This window comes from Podarcis filfolensis (assembly GCF_964270895.1).
Source record: "Podarcis filfolensis genome assembly, chromosome: 5".
NCBI lineage: Eukaryota > Metazoa > Chordata > Lepidosauria > Squamata > Lacertidae > Podarcis > Podarcis filfolensis.
Window position 1 is genome coordinate 19,760,090 of NC_139608.1, and position 23,389 is coordinate 19,783,478.

The 23,389-nt window shown below is 43.5% G+C and overlaps 1 protein-coding gene across 6 annotated transcripts in view; it reads right to left on the minus strand.

The window, feature by feature from the left end:
- LOC310762364 (schwannomin-interacting protein 1) overlaps positions 1-23,389 on the minus strand; it is a 388,732-nt gene that overhangs the window by 112,043 nt on the left and 253,300 nt on the right. Inside the window, exon 1 of one of the 6 annotated variants that reach the window (XM_083613316.1) lies at positions 23,123-23,298. The exons of 3 other annotated variants lie outside the window; for them this stretch is intronic. In XM_083613316.1, coding sequence (XP_083469442.1) covers positions 23,123-23,224 — 102 coding nt within the window. In that variant the 5' untranslated portion in view covers positions 23,225-23,298. Of the gene's footprint in view, positions 1-23,024; positions 23,299-23,389 lie in introns of those variants that run through there. 2 more of the 6 variants (XM_083613321.1, XM_083613318.1) reach the window with 2 other exon arrangements.

The following is a 23,389-nucleotide window of genomic DNA, read 5'->3' on the forward strand; positions in this document are numbered from 1 at the left end:
CCTTCTTCGGTGCTCTCCTTGAGTGCTTTTGCCTGGCTGGAATGTGTCCTTGAATTGCAATAATACCTCTTTGGGCTTATTCGCCCTTACCTTTTGCTCTGCTCTTTCCAGGCACATGTCCATGCTTTACAGATCTGGGTCCAAGCATTTTGAGTTGAGTTTGGATTTGATATCCTGCTTTATCACTACCCGAAGGAGTCTCAAAGCGGCTAACATTCTCCTTTCCCTTCCTCCCCCACAACAAACACTCTGTGAGGTGAGTGAGGCTGAGAGACTTCAGAGAAGTGTGACTGGCCCAAGGTCACCCAGCAGCTGCATGTGGAGGAGCGGAGACGCGAACCTGGTTCCCCAGATTATGAGTCAATCACTCTTAACCACTACACCACACTGACCACACTCTTAACCACTACACCACACTTGCACTACACCACATTTTATTTTTATTTTTGCCTTGGAGCTTCCCCCATGACAACCCACTCTTTACCAACATCCAGTATTGGTATGCAGCTCCTAAACTACGAGAGAATATGCCTCTTGGGCTGAGAAAACGTTCCCCATCCCAATCAGTTGGTAGGGGCTAACATTTGTCAGAAAGTGCAAATTTTAATAGGTAGGGATAAAATCTAAGAGAATGACTTTTTTCAAAGGCAATTTTGTTTTTGGCATTTTATTGTAAGGGCAGTGAATGACTATGAAACATATTAAAGATACTCTTTCTTTCTATTGATGAACGGCAACTTTTGCTTATTAACCGGTCAATTTTCTCATGTTAGCATGTGCATTTATTTAAACGCAAAGATTTAAGGAGTCAATTAACCAGCTGATGGTATATGATGAATTAGTGACATTTCTCCTTTGGTTGATTAATCAAATAGAATCACTTGACAGCTTTGTGAATTAGGTATCGATGCAGGTCCATTTGCTCTGCCTATACTATTGAGATAGACTCCAATTCAGAGATGCTCACACGCCCCAAAGAACTGCGCAGGAGTGTTTCCACGTGTGGAATCCATAAAAGGGGCAGCCACAAACCAGAGACAGACAGGCGTTCGTATCGGAATGCAGAGGTAAATATCCATCTACTGTTGAGATCAGGGGCTTTGCACATTTTGAGAACTGGAAGCACTCTTGCATTTCATTCATACAGCATGCTCTTGTTTTCTACATAGAGTGGGATGTAGGGTCAGGGTGCACATACTGAAGAAAGAAGAAAGAATCAGCTGGATATCCACTGGATCCTAATCCTGCTCATCCTGGTGGATCTAGCCTTAGGATTGCATCTTAGGCCAGCAATACTAACCCCATTTATTTGAGAGTAACTCCACTGAATATTTCTGAGTAGACATGGCAAGGATTTCGCTGTAAGTCTGGAATGTCACCTTAAGGCTCACTGTTATTCTGGTAGAGCCCCCGTCTCTCTTTTTACATGCACAAAAGGGAGGTTTGGGAACCTACCCTTTCCCCTGTGTGCAGCAGCATACACATTTGCAATGGTCCCACCATATGAGATGGGAGATTCCCAGGTTGGAATGAAAATGCCTGTCCTAGCCTAGAAATAATCATTCTATGGATCGCTGAGCATTTGTACCAAAAAAGAGCACATTTATTTATTTGTAAAATTCATGTGTTGCTTCCCCACAAAATCAGTTGCTGCAAACCAGCTGGGAAAACAACAAGGCTCTGCAACTTTTATACCTGCTAGCTCCTTTCAAACCACCACCCTACAATTCAGCAATCTGCCTCAATTTTGCTCCAACACCTTTATTTGCAATTGTTGCTGATTCCTGGTTTTGACTCTCAAGTGCACCTGTGCAGTGGGATATATTCATGTGGTTTTGACTTTGCATCTTTAGGAGCTATTATACTCGCATTCGTGTGCCCTATTTGGATTTTTCATTGATGCCAGTCATGCTTTGCCTTTCTCTAGAGACCCTAGGAATGCTTTATGAGTTTTTCTGTGTGAGGCACAGCCCTGTCATCTTGGTGTTTTAAATCGACTATGAATATATTTTTTGTTGCGGTTTTTTTTTTTAAAACGGCAGAAACGTAAACTCAATTCTCCAGGCTACATTTGCTGAAATGGTATGTATTTATATTTTAATGTAGCATCTCCAGACGATGCTGCCAGGTGGACAGCAGTACTATTTTCATACACAGAGACTCAAATACAATGCTCCCGTAGCCATTCTTCATCTCCACAGAAGAGGCTGAGCACTGGGAAATTATCTTTGCGCTGAAAAAGAGATCTGGGTGTTATGCAGATTTGAACCTGGTTGAATGGACAAAAATAACGAGGTGTGCCTCATGGCATTGCACGGCTGGGTTCTTTTGATAGGCTAAGGGAGTGTATGTGTGTGTCAAATGTTCCATCAATCCAGTCTCTGATTCAGCTTTAATGCAATCACTGAATAGGCTGCACATTGATGGACTCCATAGTCAGCTTTACTATAAGACACAAACATAATCATTGAGGGCCTGGACATTTTGGCGCCTGAGGTAAACCACAAAATGGTACCCACCCCCCATGCAGCCAGGGAAGGAGGGTTGAGTAGAGATCTACATTAGGAACAAGGGGGAAATAATATACATTGGGATCTGCTGGCCCTGTGGATGCTGCTGCCTGAGGTGGTTGCTTCACCTTGCCTCGTGGGTGGGCTGGCTCTGGCCTGCCCACAGGGCATACTTAAGCAAGGAAAAAATGTCAGGAAAAGATGATGCAGAGCAGGGCTGGTGAGAGGTATAGTCTGGGCAGAATGCCAGGAGGCAAATGAAGAGGCTTAGGACACATTGACACGACACATTTAAAGCACCATGATGCCACTTTAAATAGTCACGCCCCTTCCCGAATTCTGGCAGCTGTAATTTGTTAAAGGTGTTGAGAGTTGTCAGTCCCCCGTAGGGCTGCCATATTTTCAAGTGCAAAAAAAAGAGGAAACATTTGCCGACTTCTACTTTTAACTATGGATTGCTATGATGACTCTCATTTTACATACCCATGAAAAGGAGAATGTGTCCTGGAAAAAGAGGATATGTGGCAACCCTACAGTGAGATTCCCAGAGTTCCCTGTGAAGAGGCATTGCATGCTAAAACACTCTGAAAACTGTAGCTCTGGGAGGGAACTAGGGGTCTCCTAACAACTCTCAGCGCCCTCAACAACTGCCAGAATTATCTGACGGAAGCCATGACTGTGGTATCATAGTGCTTTAAATGTATGGTGTGAATGTGGCTTTTTCAACCCTGGGCCTGAAGTTCCCCACCGTTGCCTCCAAGGTACTGGGGTCTAGTTGAGATGTATGCAGTTCTGTAGGACTTGCTAGATATGAACAAACAGAAATCCAGTTTAGCCATCTCAAGGCACTGGGGAAAACCCTGAACTGTCTGGGTGAGTTCCAAATATCTTTCAGGACTAAAGAAGGCATCACTAGAGGGAATCAGAAATTTCACCTGAAAGTTGGTATGTCCAACCAACTAAGGGATAACCCACATCCCTCATCTCCCAACTCATTGTTTATGTGGCATTTGTCATTGGGGAAGTTTTATGATTTTGCAGATGGAGAACTGAGGTGGAGACATTTTGGCCTTAAAGCCAGGTCCCCCATTATAAATATCTCCCTGCGCTCTGCTTTCTCTCCTGACGCAACTTTGCAAGAAACAGATGTGCCAAAATACGAAGAGCTGCCTGAGGATAAATATCAAGTTTAGAAGGTCTCTGTCATTCACCTGCTTGTGTCACTAAGCGAGCACTAAGCAGAAGGCAGTATGATAAAAGCCCTGAAATGCACCATTGAAATAGCAAATGCAAGGTTTGCACTAAAGGTTTATAAGGCCAAGGATGCCTCTGATCCGCAGCTAACCTTCCATTCACGAGAAATGCAAAACAAAACAGAAAATGTGATAACATTTAAAAATAATTACAATGCCTAGGAGGATGAAATACATAATTACAACACTTATATTTATATCTGAATGGATACAATCTTGTTCTTGGTGTATTTTTGCTTAGAACAGATGCAGCAAGCCCCCCCTTTTTATTCTGGTCCCCCGCATAAATTACCATATTTGCCTGAGAGCGACTGTAGGCACCATTCTATTTCTGATTTTCATTCTTGCACACATTTAAACAATGTGATTGGAAGGAAGTACAGTTCTTATTTACACCTGCATTTTTTAATCCATGCAAAATCCTGTTTAGGCAGTGCTGGGCTGAAGGATAAGGGAATATTACAGTATCTTCAAAGCCAATGCGCCTCAGGCCCAACGGAGTAGTGTGGCTGACACTTAGCCAGCAAGGATAAATCAATCAATTCATTAGCTGTATGAAGCCTCAGTTTCTGAGGTAGTATGTCCCTAAATACACTTGGTAAGAAACAACAAGGAGAGGGAACTATTGCCCTTATGCTTGTGGGCTTCCTCTGGTTGACCACTGTGGAAAAAGGATGCTGAACTAGATGGACTTTATGTCAGACCCATCAAAACTGCTGTTATGCTCAAAGCTGGATCTCACGCCACTCCGCTAGTGTTTGAAGGAAGGATTTTCTGTACAGTCTCAAAGTTTAGCTACTACCCGTATCTGTGCTGGCAACCCAGACTGGAGAGGTAAGGAATGCCGGCATGGATAGGACCTATGTATCCTCCATCCCACTAGAGGTCCAGCCCTACTTTCATGCAAGATGAGGTGGTCCCATGGTCATATTATGGGGAAAAGGGTGCGGGCCTTAATGCAATGCAGTCTCCACTGCCCCATTACACTTTATCTCAGACCTTCAATTATATAAAGAGTCTGGCTGGCAACTGGTATTTTAAATTTCCCAGTTACAATTGCTACTTAGATGTCATTGGTGCTGACTTTCTCCTGGTCTGGTTGCTGGAGAGAGCATAGAAATGACATCATCTTAGCCTGCATTGTTCCATAGTGAATGGAACATTAACTTGCATGCATGAAAGAGACTACAGTGGTACCTTGGTTCCCAAACGGCTTGGCTCCCGAACGCCAGAAACCCGGAAGTAAGTGTTTCGGTTTGCAAACATTTTTTGGAAGCCGAAAGTCCGTTTTGGCTGTCGGCATTGTTTCCGGGGCCAATCAGCCAATCAGAAGCCATGCCCTGGTTTGCAAACGTTTTGGAAGTCGAACGGACTTCCAGAATGGATTGAGTTCAAGAACCAAGGTACCACTGTACTTGTAGACTGTATCATCTCAAGCATGGGCAGAGTTCACACAGAGTTCAGCTGCTGTTCACTGAGTGAGGTACACACTTGTGTGAATATGCCCATATAGCAAGCAAGATGAAAGAGGTTAAGTAGCTTTTTTGTTCTATTTACAAATGCAGGAAATGTCCCTTCCTGAACAACCAGGTACAGTCGTACCTCTGGTTGCGAATGGGATCCATTGTTTATATGATAAGTTGATCTACAGAACCACATATTTTGATATGACATGTTGAATTGTATTTTTAAAAGAATTAAATAAGATATTTTTTAAAAAAAAAATCATATAATTACATACAGCCTGTCACATTGTATGTGTTGTTCAGTTTTGCATTTACGTGACAAAGGGTTTGATAGTGTTTTGGCCTACAGCTAGGAACAGGCAAAGCTGTCAACTTTGGTTCCTCTCAGTTTCTCAGTTTTCCAATCTTAAGTTCAACTTTTCCATATTCTCACATCAGTTTGCCATTGCTGGTTTTTTTTTAGACGTCTCCTGAAAGGTTGTCACTGTTCTCTGCATTTGCCATGGCTCCTTGACCATTGGCTATGATGGGTGAAGCTGATGGGGGTTGCGTCCAACAACATTCAAAAAATGTTATGTTAGCTACGCTTCTTGTAGCCACCACGCCATACCAGATATCCGGTTGTCAGACACCAGGCTTTAACACTCCAAAGAGAAATGCCAGATAAAACGATGGTAGGAATCTAACTGCTGCTTGTTTTGGTAGTGGGGAAGGAAATATTTTACAACTTGATCTGAGAGAAAAGAGAGCAGCATAGGTATCAAGTGTAATTATGTTATTAAACTGTGAGCGTTCCTTCAGTTTTTCATAATCTCATTTAGTGTTTCTGATGTCAAGCTAAATTATTTTTAATTGCTTTTATGAAAAATATTAGATGCATTAATGGTTTTCTGAACTAGCTCTGAGAGTGCAATTTTGTGAGAGAATTTCTTTATCTTCTCCAAAGAGTTTTAGTTAATGTGCATGTATCGGTAATTGGACTGACTAAGCTAGTAAGTAATCACAGTGTTATTATCATTAAGGAAAGCACACAATGTCACACCATGGTAATATTCCTCCTCCGCACCGTTTCTTGTTGGGCATGATGGTGTTAGCATTAAACATTCATGCTGGCTCTCTCCTATTGTTCAGCTTCAAATATGTTGAGAGTCATTCATAACTAAAGCAATGGGGTAGCTGCATGCTATTCACCTCCTGCACGATCATGTGCTGGGCAACACACACAAGTGAAAGCATGGGTGATGGTTAAATGACAAAGCTCATGCTACAAAATCAGAAACGGGAGTAAGCATGTACCCACACTGTCACAATGTAGAAATATGTGAATGATCTTGGGATCCATACACTGTCCCCAAAGCATAGTGGGGCATATGATTCACACCTAGCCTAATTAAAGATCCTCTTGCAGATGCAGCTCACCTTGCCGACAAAAAATGTTAAAACTGTTGCTATGCGATTCATTCCTAAGGATGTAAGTAGAACCCTGCCGGATCAGACCAACTTCCTGTTCTCACAATGGCCAGCCAGAAACCAACCAGCAGGACCAGGACCTGGGCACAACAGCAGTTTCCGCCACACTTGTGATTCAGGTGCAGTGTGCAGGAAAAGGCTGTCCTCAGGTGTGGTGGAAGATTTTGTCCCAATGCTAGCATTGAAGTAATAAGTTGGCTTGGCTTTTGTACATGGAATTGGGAGGCCTCGGGCACCACATTCTCTTGGTCTAACCCTGGCCTTCAGATGATCAGGTGCAAAATGGTGAAATACATGGGAGAGGGAGGGACGGAGGGAGGGAGACACACACACACACACACACACACAGAGAGAGAGAGAGAGAGAGAGAGAGAGAGAGAGAGAGACTGGCTATTCACCAGGTGGAAAGGAAGTGCTCACAACAAAGCAGACATCAAGCCTTTGCAGTATGAAAAAGAACCAAGTAGCATTATGTGGCTGTATAATATTTCTGCTTTGCTTTAGATGCTATAGGTTGTTCCTCGACATGAATCCCCCCTCCACCTTTTATTTTGGCAGTGTTTCTTCTGAATCACGAACACCACATGCAGAGTATGTGCTCCCAAGAGGCTGCAAGCAAATGTTTCCAGGAAAATAAAAACCACCCTGAATTTATAAGTGTGACATTTCTAAATCCCAGTGAATTTCTAAACTGGGGGTGGGGAAGGCAGCAGCTAACAAAATGGAAACCTTTCCTGCTTTCTGTTCCCTTCAGTGCTTCCAGGAGGGATGGGCAGAATAAGGGGCATAGTTTATAACCCCTGAGCAGTACAGGGCAGCCATCACTGGGAAACTTTATCTTGACTGTTCTTGTAAGGCAGCAATTTCTGAGCTTGAAGCAGAGATAAGGAGAGAAAGACAGATTGACAGACATAGCAACTTCAGAGGAGACTGAATGATTGAGAAAATTCAGATTCAAGGAGAGGAATTAAAGCTAGTTAAATTAAATAACCAGGAGAGTTGCTAGGTTATTTGGGGCTATTTGGGGCTAGAGCTCTGCTAGATTGGACCTATCTAGTCCAAAATCCTGCTCCCATAGTGGCCAAGCAGATGTGTATTGGAAGCCTGCAAGTTGAACCCGAACGCATCAGCATTCTTTCCACTGGCAATTTCCAGAAACTAGTATAGCCTTATCCTCCACAAATTCATCTAATCCTCTTTTAAAATATATGGATTGATGGGAAAGCAGCAAGGGTCTGTCCTGGCGAAAAATATGAAGAGAAGTATTTGTGAAGTACTGGCTAGAAAGTATTCACTTTCCTACAGACAGCAGTGCAGTGCCTAGCATCTTGAATAAACCAGCTCTATTTGAAATGCCTTCATAATCAGCATTCAACGTGTGGCACTTCAATTATATAAGGATCAGTACAAATTTAATCCAGCTCTTGATAGCTTTATCTATTTACTTTACACAGCTGTTGCAAGGCTGAAGCCTCATCTTTCAACAGCTCCTGAACTGCAATGTAGGCGGATTGCATATTTTGGAAAGCACAGCCCGGCATGTGTGATTTCAACATTTGCATTCCTTTGTAGGAAAATTGTTTCGTCTAGATGAGCAGAAGTAGATGCTTTAATAAACACTCACAAGTGAAATATACTGATCCAGCTTTACATTAATAGCCAGCCTGAAGTCATCATTCACAATATGTCAGAGCCATAGCTTAAGAGGTAAACATGAATGAGAAACATGACTATGGAGGAACTGCTTCCCTGTAATCTTTGTAGAGATTGGGGTGTGTTCTTGTGAATCATGCATGTGAGAAAATCAGGTATATGGCAAAGCAGGGTATGAATTTTCATGCAACAGGGCCTTAAACAAGATCTATGCTTGGCAAAGCTCTGGAAATGGCTCCTGGGACTGCATCTCTCTTTCCAAAGACAGATAAGTTCATTTTCACATCAGTCTTCAACATGTTTTCTGGTACAGGAGTAACTTATTTTGTAAAAGAGACAATCCTGAGAAGGAAGTGGAAAAACTGTAGCACCTGCCTCCAGATGTTTACTGGCTGAAAAACATTACTTTCTTTTCTGTCACTCCCTTTCCTCTAAAGATATATTCATAGCAATGACATCTCTGCAACCCAGTTTTTAGTTGCTGAAATGAAACACTTCATACATGTCAACAATGCATGCTATCAAGGCCAGCCCCATGCATTTTGGCACCTGAGGTGGACCCCAACATGGCGCTAGGGAAAAAGGGGACAAAGGGGGTGGGTGGAGAAAGATGGATATTGGGATCCACTACCTTGGTGGATCCTATCTCATGAGGCAGTCACTCCACCTTGCCTCATGGGATGGCAAGACCCTACATGCAGTGACAACTGCCTCTTGATTGGAATGACAGAATTTTAACAAAAGACCACATGTATTCTTTCTGCCAAAGCCCAAGTAGACATTTTAAAATACTGGAAATGGACAGGCTGCACCAGTTAATAGCTCCCATCATTTTGTAAATGCAAAATAGGAATTCTCTTGTATACATGAGACACCCTATTTCTTATCCTCCCCACATACTATTGCAATGAAGGTTCATCTCTTTCCACTGTACAAATTTATTCTGAAGTGGCTTGTTCTGCACTGGGTTCTGAATACAGTGGACACTCGAGTTGCAAATGTGATCCATGCGGGAGGCACGTTCACAACCCACAGCACTGCGTCTGCGTACGCACGGATTGTGATTTGGTGCAATTTAGTGTTTCTGCGCATGCACGAGCGCTGAAACCCGGAAGTAATCCGTTCCGGTACTTCCAGGTTTCGGCGCATCCGTAACCCGAAAACGCGCAACCTGAAGCATCTGTAACCCGAGGTATGACTGTAACAGAATCATAGAATTGTAGGGTTGGGAGGTACCCTGGGTTCATCTAGTCCAACCTGCTGCAGTGCAGGAATCCTGCCCATAGCAGCCCCTGGGTGGGCTTAAACCACCAGTCTTCTGTTTAACTGCCACACACACTGACTCACGAGCTGGGCATGTTTGTAAAAGTGACCCAGTTTCAACAGTTAGGTTTATTAACAAATTTATAGTACAATCCTTGTAAGCCTCATTGAGTTAAGTCGTCTTTGATTGAAGCCTGTGACCTCCTGACAAAAGAACAAATTATTATTTTTCCTCCAACACTGTAGAGTGGAAATTAGGCAGGTTCACTGCTAAGAGAAAACTGAATCAAATTTCTTCCCCCACCCCTAACTCTGAGTAAGCACGGGGTGAATCCACTATGAAACTACTGTATTTTTTGCTCTACAAGACTCACTTTTTCCCTCCTAAAAAGTAAGGTGAAATGTGTGTGCATCTTATGGAGCAAATGCAGGCTGCGCAGCTATCACAGAAGCCAGAACAGCAAGAGGGATTGCTGCTTTCACTGCGCAGCGATCCCTCATGCTGTTCTGGCTTCTGAGATTCAGAATATTTTTTGTACTTGTTTTCCTCCTCCAAAAACTAGGTGCGCCTTGTGGTCTGGTGTGTCTTATAGAGCGAAAAATACGGTAATGAAGCTTAAGCTCCAGGGCCCCTCATTTTGGAGGGCCCCCAGAAGCCGCTTTACTTCATGTTGCTTTTTTTTAAAAAATGGGTCTAGTAGACTCACATGACTCAAATTCATTAATTTTTTTTGCTGTAGAAATATTTCAACAATCCTTAAGTTTGAGAGTCAGTGGCACAGATGTTGTAAAGGAGATAACAGCAGTTACCCAGACCTCGTTGCTGGTTGTGAAGGGGCTCCCATAACAGTTCAAACTTCAGGGCCACCAAAATGTAGGTCCACCACTGATTATGGATCCTAAAATACACCGGGCACAGCAAGGACTGCTCAAACACCTGTACAACTCATTTATTCGTTTTTCAGGCATGTTTGGAGATTGTTAGCTGGCATGGTTTAGGTGACATAAGCATCTAATTCTGCAGGGGCAAGAAACCCAGAGCGCCACTCAACAGACGAAATGGCAGTTAACTGCAAACCAACTGGAGCATGCCCACAAACATATCCTTTGGGCCTCTTATTGCCATCTCGTTCATTACCTGGTGTTTACATTATGCTCTGAGCTGCCTGATTTAAAGAGATTGGACTCAATGAGCCAATAATATGTTAAGTACAGCAGTTTCACTTGCGTTACAAGATCTCTGGAACCGGTGATTAATTGCACTGCTCAGTTTATACAGAAAGCCACAGCGTAGCCATGCTTAAGCCAGGTCACCTTGGCAAACAAAATGTCTAGTCATGGGTTAGAACGAAAATGTAAATGTTCAAAACAGCCAGAGCAGCTAACGACAGTATCCGTGTCCATACCTTGTAATAATAATTTAAAGGTCTTAGATATATAATAAATGTTCATAAATGTACCAAGCAAACACGTACATAAATATATAAACCACATGTCTGAAGCAGCACAGGAAGACAGTCCTGAAACCATTTTGACTCCTAAGCTGACCAAATGTTTCTCTGCAAGGAGGGAGGAGGTGAAAAAAACCTTCCTTGTTATGGGAATTTAGTAATCAACATTTCAAAGGAATGGGCAGACTACCAGGAAAGGCAATCAGATAAGGCATTATCAGATAACCTGGCAAACAGGAAAAACAACAGCATTCAAATTTCTGTTGTAGACCACCTTTTCTGTGATGTAGGTATGATGTTTCTGGGGGTGGTGGTCTTGAGTTACACCCCTTCTGTGATGTATGTATGATGTATGGAGGGGTGGTCTTGAGCTCCAGGGCAGGGAATTTAAAATGTTTATATAAAGGCAGGCACACCTTTGTTCTGGGTCCTCCTCCATCCTCCTGCATGTGAGGGGAGCACCCTGTTGCAATAACTTTAATAAAGATCAGGCTTACTAGCTGCTTTGCTTCTCAATATTCTCTGGTTGGCCTCTGTTATTTTTTCCTACCAATAGGGAACCCACTTAAGGACTCTATACAGGCTCTTGGATACCCCATAAGGGAAGAAGGGCAGATTTTGTTTACAACAACCTTTCTTCGCAACAGAACATTGGTCCATCGCATTGAGTAGCATAGTATGGGAACCAATGTGCTCCAGTGGTTAGAATGCTGGACCTGGGAGACCAGGGTTCAAATCCCCACTCAGCCATGAAGTGCACTGGGTGACCCTGGGCCAGTTAGTGTCTCAAAGCCTAAGCTACCTTTACAGAGGGCATAGGCAAACTTGGCCCTCCAGATGTTTTGAGACTACAATTCCCATCATCCCTGACCACTGGTCCTGTTAGCTAGGGATGATGGGAGTTGTAGTCCCAAAACATCTGGAGGGCCGAGTTTGCCTATGCCTGCTTTACAGGGTGGTTGTGAGGATAAAATGGAGAAGGAGAGAACTATGGAGGAAAGGAGAGATACAAATGTAATGATAGATAGTTCCTTGGCCCAGACATCCCATCATGATGAACAACACAGTGAACCACTTTCCCCAGTCAGGCTGGATGTATTTATATACTGAAAGCAGGATAAAGCTTTAGCTTGGCAGCCCTATCTTCAAATAACTTTGACAGCTTGACCTGAAGTACTATCAGCGGGCCCATTTGACTATTGACTTGACACAGGATATCAGATCTACATGGATTTACAGAAGACGGCTCTGCGACAGGTTAGAGAGGTTGGCGAAGCCCACAAGAAAGTGCAGTAGCACAGAATACAGTAATGGTGTTACTATGGTTATGCCTGGCTAATTAAGAACAGCGAACCATTACCTGCTGGCACCCGTGTACAATTATGTACGCCATGTACAATTTGTGTGAATAGTCTACACACAAAAATACTTGGGGGGCGGACGAGGGAATTCTTCAGGTCAACTTGGCCTTTTGAATTCTGCTCTGTTTGTGGTTGACTGGAGCTGGGGTTAAACCTCAGAAGCTGTTTTGTGAGGTCGTGGGAGGAGAATTCCATGTGCAGAGTGCACTTCCTGCAATGCTAAGCAGCCATAGCTCCCCCAACAAACCAGTATTTAGTGGTGCTCTTAAGAGTGAGTTATATGGTCAAAGTCCAAGGTCTATACCATACAGCCTGGGTGGGTGCGGGGTCCCGCACCTAACAGAGAGAATGGAGAGCCAACAAGTAGCAGCATGTTAGAAAGTGAAGTGTCACACTGGTTAATTCTGCCTTCAGTTGCCCGCTATTACCTACCTAGACAGCATCTTAAAAAGCAGAGACATCACCTTGCCAACAAAGGTCCGTATAGTTAAAGCTATGGTTTTCTCAGTAGTGATGTATGGAAGTAAGAGGTGGACGATAAAGAAGGCTGATTGCCGAAGAATTGATGCTTTTGAATATGGTGCTGGAGGAGACTCTTGAGAGTCCCATGAACTGCAGCAAGATTAAACCTATCCATTCTGAAGGAAATCAGCCCTGAGTGCTCACTGGAAGGACAGGTCGTAAAGTTGAGGCTCCAGTACTCTGGCCACCTCATGAGAAGAGAAGACTCCCTGGAAAAGACCCTGATCCTGGGAAAGATGGAGGCACAAGAAGAAGTGGACGACAGAGGACGAGATGGTTGGATAGTGTTCTCGAAGCTACCAGCATGAGTTTGACTAAACTGCAGGAGGCAGTGGAAGACAAGAAGTGCCTGGCGTGCTCTGGTCCATGGGGTCATGAAGAGTCGGACGCGACTAAACGACTAAACAACAACAGCAACATTTTAATTTCAATCATTGCCACCCTAGGATGAGTGGCAGCGAGCTCAGCCAATCAGATGCTACCTTTGGGGTGTGTGAGCTCCAGAGCAGTGACAAAAGGAGCCGGGCAACCCCACCTCACCAGCCTCTCCCCTCAGACCTGGCAGTGTTTCTGAGAAAACTAGTATGTGAAGTATGTGACTCCCAAATCATTTTTAACCACACACAATGCTGTCATTTTAGATGTTACGCACTGCACAGGCCTTTCTGAAAAGGCGACGTGTTCTGAAAATGAAGGAAGAACAGGTAACGAAAACAATACCCTCCAAAATAACGAAAATGATAAAATAAATATATAAACAACACAAACCCTTACACAGCCTCACAAGCCCTCATAGCACGAGTGTCTCTAACTCAGTATCCAGTCATTACTCTGCCTGAATAATATATCAACACCATTTACTAGATGCCCCATCAGCAAGATCTTTTTTTAATAAAATTAGTCAATTGCCGCAGGGTTATAATTTTATCTCAAAGCATAGGGATTCATGCATGTTAACTCCAGTGCACCCAGATGAATATATATCCCTGAGGCTTTTCTGAAACTATATCAAGGACGCACCAGAAAATTGCTTTATCATTCTCCGAGATAATTGCTAACCTCAAACCACATAAATGCTGCTGCTTCCGCTCACCAAGCTTCTTACATTTTCACAATACTTTGAAAGTCTGAGGACATGATGTTATAAGTTTGGGTGGGGGGCAAAACTCCCCTAAAATATCTGGATTCAGTAAAGGGTTGGAATTTAAGCAAACAACTAAATTCTTGGGTCTAGTGGGGGCTGGAATTTAAACCAGTTTTTCTGTGTCCAGGAAACCGCCTAACAGAAGAACCATCAAGAGGTAATCACTGGAATGGCCGATCCATTAACCCATTAAGAAGGCCGTTAAAAGAGAGTCTCTGGGCCAGACACAAAATGGGGAAAGCCCCTCTCTGAGGTGATAGTTAGCAGAGACAAAAGGTCAGAGTTTCAGGGGGGCGGTGGCAGAATTGCATTGGGCAATGAGGTAGGCAAACAGGGGGAAAGTGTCAGTTCTGCAAGCTGGAGAATGGGGCAGAGCAGAAGGCAGTCTGTTTTAGGCTGCAAAGAAGGTCAGAACAATGATTGGGGTCTCTTGGAATTTGAGGCTGCAACAATGGAAGGAACAGAACCCTCTTAGGATGTGAATGCTCTGCACTCTCTTCATCTAGGTTCAGGTTGTATATATGTGTAAATAAATCATATATCACATACCTAGCAAGTGCTCTGGAAAAACTGGACAGCCCATTTTTTCTCGTGAGAGAAACGATGGCCATTTCGGGTGCTGTGATCTCATGTGATTTCACACCATGATCTCCACCCCCCCCAAAAGTGTTTTTTTTCCAAGGCCAAGCTCTCACACGGCACCCTGTGCCTGAAAAAGTGCTTTTTCAGGGGGAAATCGCAACACAAAATCGCACGAGATCATGGTGCCCAAAATGGCTGCCATCCACTCGTGAGAAAAAAAATGGAAGATGGCGTAGCAGAAGATGATGTTCTGGTTTTTGCCTTTAATATGTTGGAGCCTTTATGTTCCAAAAGGAAACATAAGTGTGCCAGATACCCCTGAAATCTTGTACCGCTTGGAGATTGGAGTGATATGTAACAGTACTAAGGAAATGTGCTAGTCTACGGGATAGGATGATGCAAAAGGCTTAACAAGGTATTACATGTGTAAGGGCACGTTTGCAGGAGTAAACACATCTAAAATCTCACAAGCGGGAAAAGTTGGGGGGGAGGGGGGGAAAGATGAAGTGTAAACGGTTAGTAGTGAAAAAATTAAGCACCCTTCCACTCAAAATGCAACCTCCTCGAACTGCTTTTCCTTATTTCACCAGAGTTTAAATAATATGTGCATGTCATAACCCAAAGTGGATGTGATGATTTTATCTATAACAGGCTCGAAAGCAACACTTTCGAGGGAAATGAAGTCCCGGTGAATGGCGCACATGGATTCTGAGTGTTATTTCAAGTGGAAGCTTGAGATCAGGCATCTCCAGCCTTCAGCCCTACAATTCCCACCATCCCTGACCACTGGTCCTGTTAGCTAGGGATCATGGAAGTTGTAGGTCAAAACATCTGGAGGGCCGCAGGTTAAGGATCCCTGCTTTAGATATAACAGAGGTTGGCAGCGGGAGCTGGGCAGCAGGAAGCAGACAGATGCCAAGAGCAGAAGTGTCTGGTTTCAAAATTTGCTGGGATGGGGTAGGACAAAACTCATGTTTGCTCTCGCCCCATAAATCTGATCAACAGACGAAACAGGAGTTATGAGCAGTTCCTTGAAAACTCTCTGTGTGTATTTGGGGACTGGAGAGAGTCTTCTGTACCAACTTAATGTTTTATTTACAGTGCCAAAACACTCAAGGTCTGGCCCTGACCTACACACATGCAATCTTCGAAGACATTTTATTTATTAAACCGTATGCTAGGAAAGTCCTACCGTCCTACATCCTTCGCTCTGAGGAACTGAAACTTTTACAAGTGCCACATAATGTTCAGTCTGCATTTGTGTGGTGTCAATCTTTTAGCCTGTCATCACTTGTGCTTTGGAATTTGCTGCCTTTTGACATTAGGTAGGCAACCTCACTATATTGTTTTAGAGATCTGCTGGAAGCTTTTTATTTATTATTTCAGCACATCTACCCAGAACTATAATTTAGTTATCTAGATTTGTTTTAAATGTTTTACTGATTTAATCTGTGCTCTACTGATAATTATCTTGCGTGTGTGTGTGCACGCACATTAGTTTGGTGGATTTTAGATGGACTATAATTATGTACTCTGCTTAAAGGGCTCGTGGATCAAGTGGTTTATAAATCCTTCTAAAGAAAAATTAAACAATAATTAGGCATTTGAGAGCAGTGTGTCAATGTTCCTATACTTCAGAGGTGTGGGATTATTATTATTTTAATAGATCTGTGTACACACCATAAATTTAAAGGACATGCACTTCCCCAAAGGTTTATGGGAACCGTAGTCAGTTAAGGGCACTGGGAATTTTAGCTCTATGAACTCCATTGCTTCTCACTGCTGTTAAGAAGTCAGTTCAGATCGACAAAAGACTGCATCTTCCTATCTCTGAAAATAGGGTGTGTATGTGTATGTGTGTGTGTCTTTGTCTGGCCCAGCCAGGAAGAGAGAACGCACTCGTTGGACATGCTTCTGGGGGACTGCCTACATGAGAAGGGGCATGGTTGAGTTTCTCAGGCTCACGTGACCAGAAGATGTATAGATCAACATCACATACACCACTGGGGGAAGATGATATTCTACATGGAGAGAGCGAAAAAGCCAGAGATAGAGATGGAAGACATCCAGTGGGTCCCAGTTCCAAGGGATGGGAAAGAGCTCTGCTTGAGACTCTGGAGAATGTGTCTAAAGTGGTATGCATGATTCGCCAGTGTGGTGTAGTGGTTAAGAGCGGTAGTCTTGTAATCTGGTGAACCGGGTTCGATTCCCCGCTCCTCCTTATGCAGCTGCTGGGTGACCTTGGGCTAGTCACACTTCTTTGAAGTCTCTCAGCCCCACTCACCTCACAGAGTGTTTGTTGTGGGGGAGGAAGGGAAAAGAGAATGTTAGCCGCTTTGAGACTCCTTAGGGTAGTGATAAAGCGGGATATCAAATCGAAACTCTTCTTCTTGAGAGCCAGTGTGGTGTAGTGGTTAAGAGTGGTGGACTCGTAATCTGGTGAACCAGGTTCAAGTCCCCGTTCCTCCACATGCAGCTGCTGGGTGACCTTGGGCTAGTCACACTTCTCTGAAGTCTCTCAGCCCCACTCACCTCACAGAGTGTTTGTTGTGGGGGAGGAAGGGAAAGGAGAATGTTAGCCGCTTTGAGACTCCTTTGGGTAGTGATAAAGCAGGATATCAAATCCAAACTCCTCCTCCTCCTCCTCCTCCTCCTCCTCCTCCTCTTCTTCTTCTTCTTCTTTGCCTCCTCCTCATTTTATCCTCACAACTACCTTGTGAGGTAGCTTAGGCTGAAAGATAGTGACCAGGATCACCCAGTGAGATTCATGGCGGAATGGTTGATGATGATGATTTATTATTGATAATTTATATCCCACCTTTTGTCCAAGGAGCTCAACGTGGCATGCACACCTCTCATAACAACTCTGTGGGTAGGATAGGCTGAGAGATAGTGACAGGCCCAAGGTCACTCACTGCTGAGTAGGTATTTGAACTCTGGTCTGCCAGGTCTAGTCTGGCACGGCACCTTACTCGCTTTCATTTTGTCTGGGATCTCCTCAGTCCTTGTCCATCACTCTTGGCCACTGTTACACAACACTGTGCTAAGATGGGTCAGTAGTCTGACTCAGTATAAGGCAACTTCGTATGATCCTTCAGATGGTTTGTAAACAGTTGTTCTTAGTCCCAGCAAAGTGCCACTGTTGCAGATGGCTTTGCTGCTGAGATGACTGTTTGAGCTACTACTCTCCGCAGTACCCCACAGGATAAGTGGGAAGCGTAGCCAGGAAAAATGTAGCCATCTTGGCAGTATTAGCACATCTCACAACACAAAAGAATTTATGCAAATGTTATCTTTGCACACAATAAAATATAAATTATCATTTTCCCTAGAGTACAACATATCTAAAACTCTGGAGTCTTCTTCTGAGTTATGAGTGAGGGATGCAAGGAAATCTTGAATGGCAGGGTGTGTGTGTGTGTGCGTATATATATATATATATATATATATATATATATGCATATATATATATATATATATATATATATATATATATATATGAGAAGCCTCCAAATGCATGAAATGTGACACACATTATATTGTTCCTTTGATTTCCCTAGATCATATTACCAAAGACAGAGACACAGACTGACAATGATAGCTGCCTACAGATCTAATTTAGAAAAGGGCAGTTTTAAAGTCTGCTTCCTTTTCGTTCTTGGCTCATTGTATAATGTCTCCCAGACGTTCGTCTGTATCATTTTGCCTGCACCAAGTAACAGTAAAAAGGAAAGTGAAAGCATTAAGGCTGGAGTCTTGACAACACCTTTTACTTGGGAGTAAGTCCCATTGAATTAAACAGGATTTACATATGAGTAGTGAGGGTTAAGATCACACTGCTATCTATCGCTCCATCATAGGAATGAGTATTGCACTGAGAGGAAAGAATCTGCAAGTGAGATGTAATCTGTATAAATTTACATATGTGCAAACGTGTTTCGTGCACACTCTCACACACAGCAAATTATGTCACAGACAGACAACTTTCTCAGGAATTGCCATCATGGTGCTCATCGGTGCACATGCACCCATAGCTGACATTTTAGGCATTCGCAGGGTCCCCTCCCCCCACTGAAATTATGCTTGGAAGAACATTTTCGGTTTTCAAAAACAGACCCAAAAAGGTTGGCAATCCCGGCTTATTGAATGGATGTTTGGAGAAGAGAAGCATTTGAGAAGGTTAGAGTGAATGATTTGTGGATATTAGCAGTGTTTTCATCTATAGTGTATTACATACACTACTTTGATTGAGTGATGTATAAGTGCTTCTAAAAAATAAATAAAAAACTAGACATTCAAAAGCAATTGCTTCCTGTGACAGATTCGGGTGGTTCTTTGACTAGGATTCTCATTGCTGGTCCTCATCGCTGAAAGATGCCAGCCCTGGTCTACCATAGGCTTTCCACCATTATGCTTAAAGTGGCATACATGGCTCTCAGCCACCCTACATTATCCTCAGAACAGCCCTATAGCTTAACTTCTTCACAAATTTCCCTCTATTCATAGTGCTAAATGTGTAGCGGAGGAGGAGGATCATGCTTTCTAGATGCCTCTCCAGCACTGCAACCTTCTCTTCCTATGTTCACATATTCAGTGTGGGCATCTGAAAAGCTGTAGCACAGTGGTACCTCAGGTTACATACACTTCAGGTTACAGACTCCGCTAACCCAGAAATATTAACTCAGGTTAAGAACTTTGCTTCAGGATGAGAATAGAAATTGTGCTCCGGCAGCGTGGCGGCAGCAGGAGGCCCCATTAGCTAAAGTGGTGCTTCAGGTTAAGAACAGTTTCAGGTTAAGAACAGACTTCAGAACGAATTAAGTACTTAACCCGAGGTACCACACTGTATAGGCTTCCTTCCATGTGACCAAAAATCCTGCACGATCCAGCTCCTCAACTGAGTGGAAGCCTACGTGGACACAATTACGCGTACACGGGCCCTTTTTAAATGATAATATAATAATAATTTATTATTTATACCCCGTCCATCTGGCTGGGTTTCCCCAGCCAATCTGGGCAGCTTCCAACAGAATATTAAAATGCAATAGTCTATTAAACATTAAAAGCTTCCCTAAACAGGGCTGCCTTCAGATGTCTTCTAAAAGTCCGGAAGTTGTTTTTCTCTTTGACATCTGGTGGGAGGGCGTTCCATAGGGTGGGTGCCACTACCGAGAATGCCCTCTGCCTGGTTCCCTGTAACTTGGCTTCTCGCAGTGAGGGAACCGCCAGAAGGCCCTTGGCACTGGACCTCAGTGTTCAGGTAGAATGATGGGGCTGGAGACGCTCCTTCAGGTATACTGGACCGAGGCCGTTTAGGGCTTTAAAGGTCAGCACCAACACTTTGAATTGTGCTTGGAAACATACTGGGAGCCAATGTAGGTCTTTCAACCAGTGTTATGTGGTCTCAGCGGCCGCTCCCAGTCACCAGTCTAGCTGCCGCATTCTGGATTAGTTGTAGTTTCCGGGTCACTTTCAAAGGTGTTCCCCACATAGAGCGCATTGCAGTAGTCCAAGCGAGAGATGACTGGAGCATGCACCACTTTGGTGAGACAGTCTGTGGGCAGGTAGGGTCTCAGCCTGCATACCAGATGGAGCTGATAAACAGTTGCCCTGGACACAGAATTGACCTGCACCTCCATGGACAGCTGTGAGTCCAAAATGACTCCCTGGCTGTGCACCTGGTCCTTCAGGATTAGGGAGTCCTCCATACCTGCCCGCCTCCTGTCCCCCCAAAACAGAACTTCTGTCTTGTCAGGATTCAACTTCAATCTGTTAGCCGCCATCCATCCTCCAACCGCCTCCAGACACTCACGCAGGACCTTCACTGCCTTCACTGGTTCTGATTTGAAAGAGAGGTAGAGCTGGGTATCATCTGCATACTGATGAACACCCAGCTTAAACCCCCTGATGATCTCTCCCAGCAGCTGCATGTAGATGTTAAAAAGCATGGGGGAGAGGACAGAACCCTGAGACACCCCACAAGTGAGAGCCCAGGGGTCTGAACACTCATCCCCCACCACCACTTTCTGAACACGGCCCAGGAGGAAGGAGTTGAACCGCTGTATAACAGTGCCCCCAGCTCCCAGCCCCTCTAGACGGTCCAGAAGGATGTTATGGTTGATGGTCTCAAAAGCCACAGAGAGATCCAGCAGAACTAGGAAACAACTCTCACCTTTGTCCCTAGCCTGCTGAAGATCATCAACCAGTGTGAGCAAGGCAGTTTCAGTCCCATCATGAGGCCTGAATTCCGACTGGAAGGGATCTAAATGGTCCACTTCTTCCAGGAGTGCCTTCCAGATGTCCTCAATGAATATGCAACCATAAGGGCAATGCCAGCAGAGGGCATGACATCAGGGGGGTGGCCACGAGAAGTGGTCCTGCTCTCCATAAATTTAGCCCCTATGGATGGGAATAGGTTTGTGAAGCAAGCTCTTATCTTATTGCAAAATGCAGCGGTAATTATGGGTCACGAGGAGGAAGCTTATGTGCCTCTGCTATTCATGAATTTGGGAAGTGAACAAGAAAGAAAAAAATTGATGTAGGAAAGCCAGCTCCATCACAACAATTCTTTACAGCAGCTTCTCACCACAAAGGCTGATGGGCAACCTCCCTTTTCAGTACAAGACTGAATTGCTTGCATTGGAAACTGTGGTTTGCATAAATGAGCTTTACAACTCATGACTTGAAAACTAGCATAACATAATAGGGTGTGGGACACTAAATAGGAAGCCCATGCTTCAAATTTATTCCCTTTGCTATACGGTAGGCAGCCTTAGGTGACCCACACTTCTCCCAGCCTTAACCAGACACTTGAAATTTGGGGATAATATTACTAAGCTACCTTGCACAGATAAGTATTAAGGCTAACTTTAGAGGAATGTGGACAGTGCCTTCACTTTATTTCATGGACAGCACTATCCTATACAAGCCCCATTCAATTCAATGGGGGCTTTCTTCCTTTTAGGGATACTGAACTGCATCCAGAATCATTTTAACAGTGTAATGTACGTAACACCAAAACTAGCAGTACATAACACCAAAACTGGGGTTTGGGGATATTTTTCGTTGGCATCCAGAAAAATTTGGCTTCATGTTAATGTTTGGTTCACAGGCTGCAATGCGAAGATGGGCTCCCCCCCCCCCAGGGGTTGGGGAAGTAATCAACCTTTTCACCTATTCCTATGGAAATTGGACTAATTGATAGAAGCTAACTTTGTTTTCATGCATTTCAAAGGCCACATATCCAAATGGTATTATTTCATGTAAATACACACAAGTTGATTCATTAGGACATTTCCTCTGATAAAACTCTGTTAGCAACTTTGAATTAAAGCTACATCATTCATATCTCCAGCTAGCTCTGGGTATAGGGTGGTATTTAAATTCTATTATGATGACGATGATGGTGAAGATGATGATGATGATTAATAATAATAATAATAATAATAATAATAATAGCAGCAGCAGCTGTGGTAGAATGTAATCTAGCTGGAAGAAAGCTACTTAAAGGCATTTTTATAAAGTACAAAATAAATCCAGTTTAAAATGTGTGACCCACAATTATTTCCAGTACCAAAATTATTGGATCACAAAATAACCCAGCCAAAGCCTGAAAGCCAAGGGTTTAAGAATCCTCTTGCATACCCAGTATTTAGAAACAGCATGAGTAATAGATCAGATCAATTCAGCCAAGAAAATCACATTTAATAGAAGGAGGTAGGATTTATCCCTAAATGAATCTTGCATATATTGTTCAAACTGTACCTAATTTTTAAATTTTCCAATTCTAACACTATTTCCCTATACGTAATTAGCAATTGCCCTTCTAAATTAGCCTAGCCGCAGGCTTCAGCTTTCCTGCCTGTCAAAGTTGCAAAGCCTGCATAATTGATTATGAATAGCACTAAATCATAATTTTGCTATTTGCTTCCTGCCTTTTCAAGCAGCCGCGAAAGCTAACCAGGGTATATTTTTGTGCTGGGCCACTTTAGGCATTTGAAATTCTAAAAATAAAGAAGTGTTCTCTTTCAGATTAGGTACCACCGAGATCCAATTAAAGAGTGCAAAAATCTGAAATGCATTCATGGGGCTGTGGCTTTTATTTGTTCCCATGCCTTCAGTTTCCGTTCAGACCCTGAGCTGGAATATCTGTGGACATAGTTTGCAACAAAGCCAAGCAAAAAGTTCCATTCTAAGAGGCTGGAAGAGTCCATGCACAGTTTAAACACGTTGCCTCCTACAATTGCTATTGTCGTCAGTTTCAGGGGAAATCAAATGGCCATTATTAAAGGCAGAAATGATTTGAAAGCACTTCTCCCCCCCCTCCCCAAACCCTTTAGCAATACTCACATTCATCTTACACAAACAGACCTTCTCTTTCAAGCCATTTTGTAAGACATTCCAGTCATTTCAATGGAATAAATAAAGTAGGGTCCTGTTCTCCGTACCGGCTGCCTGGGGTATTGTTCATCACCTCTCTTTCCTTTTGATAACCATTCCTTCAGGATATGGAAGTTGAGTTCAAAAATAGACTCCAATTCACTTGGCATCAAGCATGCAGGCTTCAACCCTTCCCAGCAGCTGTTAGGCTCCCACTGAACCACAACCTGGTGCCAATAGATTTCAATATAATCTTTTCTTGGAGCTGGTACGCTGCGTCGCATGAACTTGCCTTAACCCTCCAGATGGATGGTGATCTCTCAACAGTGCTGAAA